Genomic DNA, 13,112 nt, shown 5'->3' on the forward strand with positions numbered 1-13,112 from the left:
GCTCATGGCAGTTTTACAGCGGTTACATGGATACACGGGCAGGCAGCTTGGTGGTCAGTGGAGGAGTATTTAAAGTAGGGACCGCAGACAGGCTTCAAAGGCCTAACATAAGAAAATGGGCTGGCTGTAGGCACTTTATAATTGGTTCCAGGGGTACACGGGCAGCAGTGGTCTGGCCAGTGGAGGACTAGTGGAAGGAGGGACCGCAGACAGGCTTCAAAGGCCTAACATAAAAAAATGGGCTGGCTGTAGGCACTTTATAATTGGTTCCAGGGGTACACGGGCAGCAGTGGTCTGGTCAGTGGAGGACTAGTGGAAGGAGGGACCGCAGACAGGCTTCAAAGGCCTAAAATAACAAACAATAGGCTCATGGCAGTTTTACAGCGGTTACATGGATACACGGGCAGGCAGCTTGGTGGTCAGTGGAGGAGTATTTAAAGTAGGGACCGCAGACAGGCTTCAAAGGCCTAACATAAGAAAATGGGCTGGCTGTAGGCACTTTATAATTGGTTCCAGGGGTACACGGGCAGCAGTGGTCTGGCCAGTGGAGGACTAGTGGAAGGAGGGACCGCAGACAGGCTTCAAAGGCCTAACATAAAAAAAATGGGCTGGCTGTAGGCACTTTATAATTGGTTCCAGGGGTACACGGGCAGCAGTGGTCTGGTCAGTGGAGGACTAGTGGAAGGAGGGACCGCAGACAGGCTTCAAAGGCCTAAAATAACAAACAATAGGCTCATGGCAGTTTTACAGCGGTTACATGGATACACGGGCAGGCAGCTTGGTGGTCAGTGGAGGAGTATTTAAAGTAGGGACCGCAGACAGGCTTCAAAGGCCTAACATAAGAAAATGGGCTGGCTGTAGGCACTTTATAATTGGTTCCAGGGGTACACGGGCAGCAGTGGTCTGGCCAGTGGAGGACTAGTGGAAGGAGGGACCGCAGACAGGCTTCAAAGGCCTAACATAAAAAAATGGGCTGGCTGTAGGCACTTTATAATTGGTTCCAGGGGTACACGGGCAGCAGTGGTCTGGTCAGTGGAGGACTAGTGGAAGGAGGGACCGCAGACAGGCTTCAAAGGCCTAAAATAACAAACAATAGGCTCATGGCAGTTTTACAGCGGTTACATGGATACACGGGCAGGCAGCTTGGTGGTCAGTGGAGGAGTATTTAAAGTAGGGACCGCAGACAGGCTTCAAAGGCCTAACATAAGAAAATGGGCTGGCTGTAGGCACTTTATAATTGGTTCCAGGGGTACACGGGCAGCAGTGGTCTGGCCAGTGGAGGACTAGTGGAAGGAGGGACCGCAGACAGGCTTCAAAGGCCTAACATAAAAAAATGGGCTGGCTGTAGGCACTTTATAATTGGTTCCAGGGGTACACGGGCAGCAGTGGTCTGGTCAGTGGAGGACTAGTGGAAGGAGGGACCGCAGACAGGCTTCAAAGGCCTAAAATAACAAACAATAGGCTCATGGCAGTTTTACAGCGGTTACATGGATACACGGGCAGGCAGCTTGGTGGTCAGTGGAGGAGTATTTAAAGTAGGGACCGCAGACAGGCTTCAAAGGCCTAACATAAGAAAATGGGCTGGCTGTAGGCACTTTATAATTGGTTCCAGGGGTACACGGGCAGCAGTGGTCTGGCCAGTGGAGGACTAGTGGAAGGAGGGACCGCAGACAGGCTTCAAAGGCCTAACATAAAAAAAATGGGCTGGCTGTAGGCACTTTATAATTGGTTCCAGGGGTACACGGGCAGCAGTGGTCTGGTCAGTGGAGGACTAGTGGAAGGAGGGACCGCAGACAGGCTTCAAAGGCCTAAAATAACAAACAATAGGCTCATGGCAGTTTTACAGCGGTTACATGGATACACGGGCAGGCAGCTTGGTGGTCAGTGGAGGAGTATTAAAAGTAGGGCCCGCAGACAGGCTTCAAAGGCCTAACATAAGAAAATGGGCTGGCTGTAGGCACTTTATAATTGGTTCCAGGGGTACACGGGCAGCAGTGGTCTGGCCAGTGGAGGACTAGTGGAAGGAGGGACCGCAGACAGGCTTCAAAGGCCTAACATAAAAAAATGGGCTGGCTGTAGGCACTTTATAATTGGTTCCAGGGGTACACGGGCAGCAGTGGTCTGGTCAGTGGAGGACTAGTGGAAGGAGGGACCGCAGACAGGCTTCAAAGGCCTAAAATAACAAACAATAGGCTCATGGCAGTTTTACAGCGGTTACATGGATACACGGGCAGCTTGGTGGTGAGTGGAGGAGTAGTGCAAGGAGTGTCTGTCCCAGTACTCCCAAAATATAAATAGATGTTAATGTCTCGCAAAACAACCAAAACAAAAAAAAAGGTGGCATACTTAGGTACAGGGGTGGGCTCATCTGCTGAGTTTCTGACATAGTAATTTGGCAGTAACTATTTAATGGTGCCAATATAGGACACAGACACAGACTACTTTAAGTTGCATCGTAGATGTCTACAAATTTGTATTGTCAGTGCCAGACATTGAATGATGTCAGCGAATAGACTAAAGATTGGTGGAGCTGTGCGACATAATTTTGCATGTGGTAGAGCACATTTTGAGCTGGCGTAGGGGGGAACTCTCTAGAGGCCGGCGGGACCGCCCCAGGGCCCCTCATGTTACAACGGTGTGTCTGACGTTGGGTGCGCACCACCACCGCCAGAGACACTACATTGTACTATGAGGGACCCAGTAGCAATGCCGTCAACCAAAAGCGAGCACACCCACCTCTTCAGACAAACAGCAGTCTCACGGGTGCTTGCGCCAAGTCGCGATACCACGGCCCCGTGTGGGGAGTTTGGCCATTTAGGGAGGTGTAAACATGTCGTATGCTGTACAATCAGCTGCAGCAAATTAGACATTAGAAAAGTAATTCACAGGCAAGAGCCTTTCATAGGAAAGCTAGGTGTCGGCCGGGCAAGGTGGGGCAAAAGATTTCGAAATCCAGTTGTGGTTCATTTTAATGAATGTTAGATCGTCAACATTTTGGGTAGCCAGACGAGTCCTTTTTTCGGTTAATATTGAACCTGCAGCACTGAATACTCTTTCTGATAGGACACTTGCTGCCGGGCAAGCAAGCTCCTGCAATGCATATTCTGCCAATTCTGGCCAGGTGTCTAATTTGGAGGCCCAGTAATCAAATGGGAATGACGGTTGAGGGAGAACATCGATAAGGGATGAAAAATAGTTAGTAACCATACTGGACAAATGTTGTCTCCTGTCACTTTCAATTGATGCAGCAGTACCTGTCCTGTCTGCGGTCATAGCAAAATCACTCCACAACCTGGTCAGAAAACCCCTCTGTCCAACGCCACTTCTGATGTGTGCACCCCTAACACTCCTAGTCTGCTGCCCCCTGGAGCTCGTGTGAGAACGATCACGTGCGCTGTGTGCTGGGAATGCCTGAAGCAAACGGTCAACAAGAGTTGATTGTTTGGTTGCTAATATTAGTTCCAAGTTCTCATGTGGCATAATATTTTGCAATTTGCCTTTATAGCGTGGATCAAGGAGGCAGGCCAACCAGTAATCGTCATCGTTCATCATTTTCGTAATGCGTGTGTCCCTTTTTAGGATACGTAAGGCATAATCCGCCATGTGGGCCAAAGTTCCAGTTGTCAAATCTCCGGTTGTGATTGGTTGAGGGGCAGTTGCAGGCAAATCTACGTCACTTGTGTCCCTCAAAAAACCAGAACCCGGCCGTGACACGCAACCAATTTCCTGTGCCCCCGGGAAAGGTTCGGCATTAAAAATATACTCATCCCCATCATCCTCCTCGTCCTCCACCTCCTCTTCGCCCGCTACCTCGTCCTGTACACTGCCCTGACCAGACAATGGCTGACTGTCATCAAGGCTTTCCTCTTCCTCTGGTGCAGACGCCTGCTCCTTTATGTGCGTCAAACTTTGCATCAGCAGACGCATTAGGGGGATGCTCATGCTTATTACGGCGTTGTCTGCACTAACCAGCCGTGTGCATTCCTCAAAACACTGAAGGACTTGACACATGTCTTGTATCTTAGACCACTGCACACCTGACAACTCCATGTCTGCCATCCTACTGCCTGCCCGTGTATCCTCCCACAAATAAATAACAGCACGCCTCTGTTCGCACAGTCTCTGAAGCATGTGCAGTGTTGAGTTCCACCTTGTTGCAACGTCTATGATTAGGCGATGCTGGGGAAGGTTCAAAGACCGCTGATAGGTCTGCATACGGCTGGCGTGTACAGGCGAACGTCGGATATGTGAGCAAAGTGCACGCACTTTGAGGAGCAGGTCGGAGAACCCAGGATAAGTTTTCAATAAGCACTGCACCACCAGGTTTAAGGTGTGAGCCAGGCAAGGAATGTGTTTCAGTTGGGAAAGGGAGATGGCAGCCATGAAATTCCTTCCGTTATCACTCACTACCTTGCCTGCCTCAAGATCTACTGTGCCCAGCCACGACTGCGTTTCTTGTTGCAAGAACTCGGACAGAACTTCCGCGGTGTGTCTGTTGTCGCCCAAGCACTTCATAGCCAATACAGCCTGCTGACGCTTGGCAGTAGCTGGCCCATAATGGGACAACTGGTGTGCAACAGTGTCATCTGCCGATGGAGTGGTTGGCAGACTGCGTTCTGTGGAAGAGCTGTAGCTTCTGCAGGAGGACGAGGAGGAGGAGGAGGAGGGGGTGCGAACGCCTACAGCCAACTGTTTCCTAGACCGTGGGCTAGGCACAACTGTCCCTAAATTGATGTCGCCTGTGGACCCTGCATCCACCACATTCACCCAGTGTGCCGTGATGGACACATAACGTCCCTGGCCATGCCTACTGGTCCATGCATCTGTAGTCAGGTGCACCTTTGTACTCACAGATTGCCTGAGTGCATGGACGATGCGCTGTTTAACATGCTGGTGCAGGGCTGGGATGGCTTTTCTGGAAAAAAAGTGTCGACTGGGTAGCTCGTATCGTGGTTCAGCGTACTCCATCAGGGCTTTGAAAGCTTCGCTTTCAACTAACCGGTAGGGCATCATCTCTAACGAGATTAGTCTAGCTATGTGGGCGTTAAAACACTGTGTACGCGGATGCGAGGATAAGTACTTCCTTTTTCTAACCAGAGTCTCATGTAGGGTGAGCTGGACTGGAGAGCTGGAGATCGTGGAACTTTCGGGTGTGCCGGTGTACATGGCAGACTGAGAGACGGTTGGAGACGGTATTGTTTCCGCCGGTGCCCTAGATGCAATATTTCCTCCTACAAAACTGGTGATTCCCTGACCCTGACTGCTTTTGGCTGGCAAAGAAACCTGCACAGATACTGCCGGTGGTGCGGAAAATGGTGGCCTTACAGTGACGGAAGGGATGTTGCGTTGCTGACTAGCTTCATTGGCCGAGGGTGCTACAACCTTGAGGGACGTTTGGTAGTTAGTCCAGGCTTGAAAATGCATGGTGGTTAAGTGTCTATGCATGCAACTAGTATTTAGACTTTTCAGATTCTGACCTCTGCTTAAGCTAGTTGAACATTTTTGACAGATGACTTTGCGCTGATCAGTTGGATGTTGTTTAAAAAAATGCCAGACTGCACTCTTCCTAGACTCGGATCCCTTTTCAGGGATTGCAGACTGAGCTTTAACCGGATGGCAACGCTGTGCTCCAACAGGTTTTGGCTTTGACACGCGTTTTGGGCCAGATACGGGCCCGGCAGATGGAACCTGTTGCGATGTTGATGCCTGCTGCGGCCCCTCCTCCACCTCCGCTTCTGAACTACTGCCGCCTGCACCCTGTTCCCCCAATGGCTGCCAATCGGGGTCAATAACTGGGTCATCTATTACCTCCTCTTCGAGCTCGTGTGCAACTTCGTCTGTGTCACTGTGTCGGTCGGTGGTATAGCGTTCGTGGCGGGGCAACATAGTCTCATCAGGGTCTGATTGTGGATCTGTACCCTGAGAGGGCAATGTGGTGGTCTGAGTCAAAGGAGCAGCATAGTACTCTGGCTGTGGCTGTGCATCAGTGCACTCCATGTCAGAATATACTTGTAATGGGCATGGCCTGTTAAATGTTTCACTTTCTAAGCCAGGGACGGTATGTGTAAAGAGCTCCATGGAGTGACCCGTTGTGTCACCTGCTGCATCCTTCTCTCTTGTTGTAGTTTTTGCTGAGGAGGACAAGGAAGCGACTTGTCCCTGACCGTGAACATCCACAAGCGACGCGCTGCTTTTACATTTACCAGTTTCGGAAGAGGAGGCAAAAGAGCTAGAGGCTGAGTCTGCAATGTAAGCCAAAACTTGCTGTTGCTGCTCCGCCTTTAAAAGCGGTTTTCCTACTCCCAGAAAAGAGAGCGTTCGAGGCCTTGTGTAGCCTGACGACGAAACTGGCTCCACAGCTCCAGACTTAGGTGGAATATTTTTATCCCCACGACCACCTGATGCTCCACTACCACTACCATCATTACCAGCTGACAATGAACGCCCACGACGACCTCTTGCACCAGACTTCCTCATTGTTTTAAAATCTTAACCAAAGTAACTTTATTTGTTGCTGTCAAACAACTTACACGGTGAGCTATAACTTCAGTATGATTTCAATATCCCTTAACAGGTTGGTGAGACCACAAGGAAAATCAGGCACAATGTTACACACTCTGTTTTCTGTGGCACAAAATCACAGAGATGACACACACGCAGGACTGTCACTCAAGCACTAATGTCAATATTAATCTCCCACCTAATTTTTTTTTTTTTTTCTCAGGGAGACTTTAGAAACCAAATAATATTAAAAAAAAAAAAAGGCTTTATATGGCCCACAATTAGAGAGAGAGAGGTGGCACACCCAGGAGTCAAGACTGGCGCACAAGCTGAAAGGGCAATATTACTCTCCCACTATTTTTTTAAGTTTTTTTTTTTATTTCAGGGAGACTTTAGAAACCAAATAATATTAAAAAAACCAAAAAAAAAAATAGCCTTTCTATGGCCCACTGAATGAGAGAGAGAGGTGGCACACCCAGGAGTCAAGACTGGCACACAAGCTGAAAGGGCAATATTACTCTCCCACTGTTTTTTTATGTATTTTTTGTTTTTTAAGGGAGACTTTAGAAACCCAATAATATTTAAAAAAAAAATAAATAGGCTTTCTATGGCCCACTGAATGAGAGGGAGAGAGGTGGCACACCCAGGAGTCAAGCCTGGCACACAAGCTGAAAGGGCAATATTACTCTCCCACTGTTTTTTTATGTATTTTTTGTTTTTTAAGGGAGACTTTAGAAACCCAATAATATTTAAAAAAAAAAATAAATAGGCTTTCTATGGCCCACTGAATGAGAGGGAGAGAGGTGGCACACCCAGGAGTCAAGACTGGCACACAAGCTGAAAGGGCAATATTACTCTCCCACTGTTTTTTTATGTATTTTTTGTTTTTTAAGGGAGACTATAGAAACCCAATAATATTTTTTAAAAAAAATAAATAGGCTTTTTATGGCCCACTGAATGAAAGGGAGAGAGGTGGCACACCCAGGAGTCAAGACTGGCACACAAGCTGAAAGGGCAATATTACTCTCCCACTGTTTTTTTATGTTTTGTTTTTTTTTTTCAGGGAGACTTTAGAAACCAAATAATATTAAAAAAACCAAAAAAAAAATAGCCTTTCTATGGCCCACTGAATGAGAGAGAGAGGTGGCACACCCAGGAGTCAAGACTGGCACACAAGCTGAAAGGGCAATATTACTCTCCCACTGTTTTTTTATGTATTTTTTGTTTTTTAAGGGAGACTTTAGAAACCCAATAATATTTTTAAAAAAAAATAAATAGGCTTTCTATGGCCCACTGAATGAGAGGGAGAGAGGTGGCACACCCAGGAGTCAAGACTGGCACACAAGCTGAAAGGGCAATATTACTCTCCCACTGTTTTTTTATGTTTTCTTTTTTTTTTTTCAGGGAGACTTTAGAAACCAAATAATAAGAAAAAAAATAAATAAATAAATAGGCTTTCTATAGCCCACTGAATGAGAGATAGCACACACAGCAGTGGCACACAAGCCCTGACTGAGGCCAATATTTTTCTCCCACTGATTGATGTAGTGTTTTTGTGTTGAGGTAGATTTTAGAACACAAATCAAGGAAAAAAAAAAAAATGCTTTCTATGGCCCACTGAATGAGAGAGAGGTGGCACACCCAGGAGTCAAGACTGGCACACAAGCTGAAAGGGCAATATTACTCTCCCACTGTTTTTTTATGTGTTTTTTTTTTTTTAAGGGAGACTTTAGAAACCCAATAATATTTAAAAAAAAAAATAAAAAAGGCTTTCTATGGCCCACTGAATGAGAGGGAGAGAGGTGGCACACCCAGGAGTCAAGCCTGGCACACAAGCTGAAAGGGCAATATTACTCTCCCACTGTTTTTTTATGTATTTTTTGTTTTTTAAGGGAGACTTTAGAAACCCAATAATATTTTTTTAAAAAAATAAATAGGCTTTCTATGGCCCACTGAATGAGAGGGAGAGAGGTGGCACACCCAGGAGTCAAGACTGGCACACAAGCTGAAAGGGCAATATTACTCTCCCACTGTTTTTTTATGTATTTTTTGTTTTTTAAGGGAGACTTTAGAAACCCAATAATATTTAAAAAAAAAAATAAATAGGCTTTCTATGGCCCACTGAATGAGAGGGAGAGAGGTGGCACACCCAGGAGTCAAGCCTGGCACACAAGCTGAAAGGGCAATATTACTCTCCCACTGTTTTTTTATGTATTTTTTGTTTTTTAAGGGAGACTTTAGAAACCCAATAATATTTAAAAAAAAAAATAAATAGGCTTTCTATGGCCCACTGAATGAGAGGGAGAGAGGTGGCACACCCAGGAGTCAAGACTGGCACACAAGCTGAAAGGGCAATATTACTCTCCCACTGTTTTTTTAGGTATTTTTTTTTTTTCAGGGAGACTTTAGAAACCAAATAATATTAAAAAAAAAAAAAAAAAATAGGCTTGCTATAGCCCACTGAATGAGAGATAGCACACACAGCAGTGGCACACAAGCCCTGACTGAGGCCAATATTTTTCTCCCACTGATTGATGTAGTGTTTTTGTGTTGAGGTAGAATTTAGAACACAAATCACGGAAAAAATAAATAGGCTTTCTATGGCCCACTCAGTGAGAGATGGCACACACAGGGATGGCACTGTAGCAGAAATGCCAATCTTAATCTCCCACAAAAAAAACAAAAAAAAAAAAAACAGGGACTGTCCTACAATTACTATCTCCCTGCAGTAATGTAAGCCAGGTATGGCAGGCAGCAATAGGAGTGGACTGATGCACAAATTAAATAAAAAGTGTGGACAAACAAAAAAGATAGCTGTGCAGAAAGGAAGGAACAAGAGGATATGTGCTTTGAAAAAAGCAGTTGGTTTCCACAGTGGCGTACACACAGCAATACAGCTATCACGGAGCCTTCTAGGGCAGCCCAATGAGCTACAGCGCTGAGGGGAAAAAAAAAAAAAAATAGCTTCCACAGTCCCTGCACACCGAAGGTGGTGTTGGACAGTGGAAATCGCTGCAGCACAAGCGGTTTGGTGGTTAGTGGACCCTGCCTAACGCTATCCCTGCTTCTGACGAAGCGGCAGCAACCTCTCCCTAAGCTCAGATCAGCAGCAGTAAGATGGCGGTCGGCGGGAACGCCCCTTTATAGCCCCTGTGACGCCGCAGACAGCAAGCCAATCACTGCAATGCCCTTCTCTAAGATGGTGGGGACCAGGATCTATGTCATCACGCTGCCCACACTCTGCGTTCACCTTCATTGGCTGAGAAATGGCGCTTTTCGCGTCATTGAAACGCGACTTTGGCGCGAAAGTCGCGTACCGCATGGCCGACAAGCACAGGGGTCGGATCGGGTTTCATGAGACGCCGACTTAGCCAAAAGTCGGCGACTTTTGAAAATGATCGACCCGTTTCGCTCAACCCTAGTCTTCAGTGTTTCTTCCAGCAGCTTATAACAGCTGATCAGTGTGGGTGCCATTTGTCGGACCCCCACAGATCTGATATTGATGAATTATCCAAATCACAGGCTATGAATATAATATGCCTGGACAACCCCTTTAAACTTATATCCCTCTGTCAGTTCAGTCACTAAGTATTTGAAGCAGCAAAATGGATACAGCCTCAAACTCCAGTCAATATAGGATCCAAATGAAGCAGGCTCTAACAAAAGAAAAAAGAAAAAATCAAATGTCATTAGAATTCATAAAAGTCAAAATATAATTTTGTAAATTAAATGCGGTAAAAAAAAAAAGATTAAATCACGTACCCAAAATATCTTGAAGGATCCTGGCCTTCTTTTCTCGCTGCTCATCGTTTTTTTGGACGACATTCAGCACATTATCGAGCTCTTCTTTCATTGCATGGTATTCCTTTGCAAATGTGAATTCCCTATATTTATCTTCATGTTGCTTTAATATATCTTTACATTTGTTCACAGATTCTTGATAGTTTTTACTTGGGAAAAAAATGCGAAATTTTATCGCACTTGGAATTTTTTTTCCAATACATTGTCTAGTAAAATGCAACTGATCTCACAAAAAATAAACCCGTTAATAGCTAAGTTGACGGAAAAAAAAAAAAAGGGGGGGGGGGTGAGGAAAAAACAAATGAGTTAAAATAAAAGTTGCTGGGCAGATTTTTTACCTAAAAAAAATCACAGGCAGAAATGCCAACAAAATATAACCATGGGGTATGTGCACGTGACGTTGTTTTCAGGAGGATGCTGCCCGGAATCCACCTGAAAAAGTGCAGCAAAACTGCCACAATGAAAGGACGTAAAGCTCTGGAGCAATTAAAAGAAGTAACATTTTCATTCTTTGAGTGGTTTTATATAATACAAGATGTAGGACGAAGATGCTACAAAGAAGACCGCGAAACTCCCGCTGTAGCTGCTTCAGCAGCTTTGTGAAAGAAAGAATAGCAAAATGTTGTATTAAAGATGTTGTGTTCACATAAGCCTTACAGTGCTATACTTCTTGGGAAAGATAGTTTAGTGTTAAAGGGAATGGGTCAGAAGATTTTTGCTATGTTATCTGAGAGCAGAATGATGTATGGGCTGAGACCCTGATTCCAATGATGGGTCACTTGCTGGGCTGCTTGCTGTCATTTTGATACAGTCACTGTTTTCTCTGCTGCAGATCTAGCAGAGCTCTGAATGCTGTGCCCTGTATCCTGCACCCCCTTCCCCACCGCCCACACACACCCCTGATGGCAGCTTCCTGTATAGATGTATACAGCAAATCAGTGGTGGGAGCTTGGCAAGACCATGAGGTATGAGACAACTAGTCCTGTAGTGATAATCTCCTGCTGATAAAACACTGAATTTATTGAACTAGCAACACACATCCCAGTAAGTGACACATCGCTGGAATCAAGTACACTGCCCTACCATCATGCTGCTCTCAGATTACATAGGGAAATTCTGCTGACCAATTCCCTTTAAGGTGTCTGGTGGAGCATGCCATTATTTGGGATTTATATGGAATTCAACATACAGGGTCTATGGCTACCATAATAACATGTACATGAATCCATAATGCACCAAAAACATGAAAACTATTAATAGTAAAAAAAAAAATATTTATACTTCTTAACCCTGGCTCCCGAGTTCAGGTACAGTGCGCCTGACAGACACAAGTGAAAAAAACGCCTATAATATCTAATCATCTAAATTTCTGGGCTCTAAAAGTAATCAGTGACCTTCATAGTGATGTATTAAAGGAGAGTACAAAAAATCAGATGCAAAAAAAAAACATTTAATAACTATAAATGTAATAAAACAAAAAGTACCTAAGTTTCACAACTATCGCCAAACCCCTCTTATTTGTAAGAAAACCCTACTTATTTCTATGAAATAACCACAAAATTTGTGTTATTCATTCATAAAGCAAGCAAAATAAACAATAGTGATGTAAAAATAACCAATAGTGCAATAGTGCAAAAGTCATGATGAACACATCAGACTATATGAAAGAAGCAAGCAGACAACTTATGGACACACACTACTACAAAAAATTGGAGTTGGATCCTACACAGGGCTATTACAAGGAACTAAACAAGTTGGTATCTTGTCTGCTTGACGAATCCATAAGAGCTGATGACCTGATACGAGAGAGTCCAAGAATAGGGACATTCTACATGCTTCCCAAAATCCACAAATCTGGAAATCCAGGGAGGCCAATTATCTCATGTGTGGGCACCCTTACTGAGCAGGTATCTGGATGGGTAGAGTGTATTCTTTAGCCCCTGGTAAAGGATACACCCAGCTACATTCAGGACACAACTGACTTATTGAATAAACTAGCAGCAATAGGTCCTCTACCAGAAGGAACCATCCTGGCCACCATGGATGTGGAATCTTTGTACTCCAATATCCCACACCAGGATGGATTAAATGCCTGCAAATTCTTCATGGAAAACACAGGGAATAATGTTGATTCTGTGGTGAAACTCACAAAATTCATCCTCACTCACAATTACTTTGAATTTGACAAGATTTGTCTACAGGAGACTGGTACAGCTATGGGAAGTAAAATAGCTCCACAGTATGCAAATCTTTTCATGGCCAAGCTTGAAAGCGAGTTTTTGTTCTCTTGTCCCATCAGGCCTCTGGCCTACTACTGCTACATTGATGATATTTTAATTATCTGGACAGAGTCTGAGCAACAGCTAAAGACGTTCCACGAACAGTTTAATCAATTTCATCCCACCGTCAACTTAACACTCAACTACTCCAGCACTGAGATGAACTTTTTGGACACCATCATTAAGCTAAAGAACAATGAAATAGAGACATCCCTGTATCAGAAGCCAATCGGCTGTACAACATACCTTAAATGGGACAGTTTCCATCCAAAACACATAAACTCTATTGTCTACAGCCAAGCCACCAGATACAATCGTATATGTTCCAACCCAATGGATAGAGACAAACACCTTGGTCGCCTCAAAAAGAGTTTTTTCAATCAGGGCTGCCATCCAAGAACAATTGAAAACCAAATTACAAGAGCCACCAGAATATCAAGGAATCACCTGCTACATTACAAAACTAAAGAAGAAAATAATCGGGTGCCTCTAGTAGTCACCTACAATCCAAGTCTGGAGGTGCTAAGGGGA

At 45.0% G+C, this 13,112-nt stretch overlaps 1 protein-coding gene across 3 annotated transcripts in view; it reads right to left on the reverse strand.

The window, feature by feature from the left end:
- C1H14orf39 (chromosome 1 C14orf39 homolog) overlaps positions 1 to 13,112 on the reverse strand; it is a 116,503-nt gene that overhangs the window by 44,733 nt on the left and 58,658 nt on the right. For all 3 annotated transcript variants that reach the window (XM_077265449.1, XM_077265439.1, XM_077265456.1), the window contains exons 6-7: positions 10,264 to 10,451; positions 10,115 to 10,157 (exon numbers count right to left, since the gene is read on the reverse strand). In XM_077265449.1, coding sequence (XP_077121564.1) covers positions 10,115 to 10,157; positions 10,264 to 10,451 — 231 coding nt within the window. The remainder of the gene's footprint in view (positions 1 to 10,114; positions 10,158 to 10,263; positions 10,452 to 13,112) is intronic.

Source organism: Ranitomeya variabilis, chromosome 1 (assembly GCF_051348905.1).
Source record: "Ranitomeya variabilis isolate aRanVar5 chromosome 1, aRanVar5.hap1, whole genome shotgun sequence".
Classification (NCBI taxonomy): domain Eukaryota; kingdom Metazoa; phylum Chordata; class Amphibia; order Anura; family Dendrobatidae; genus Ranitomeya; species Ranitomeya variabilis.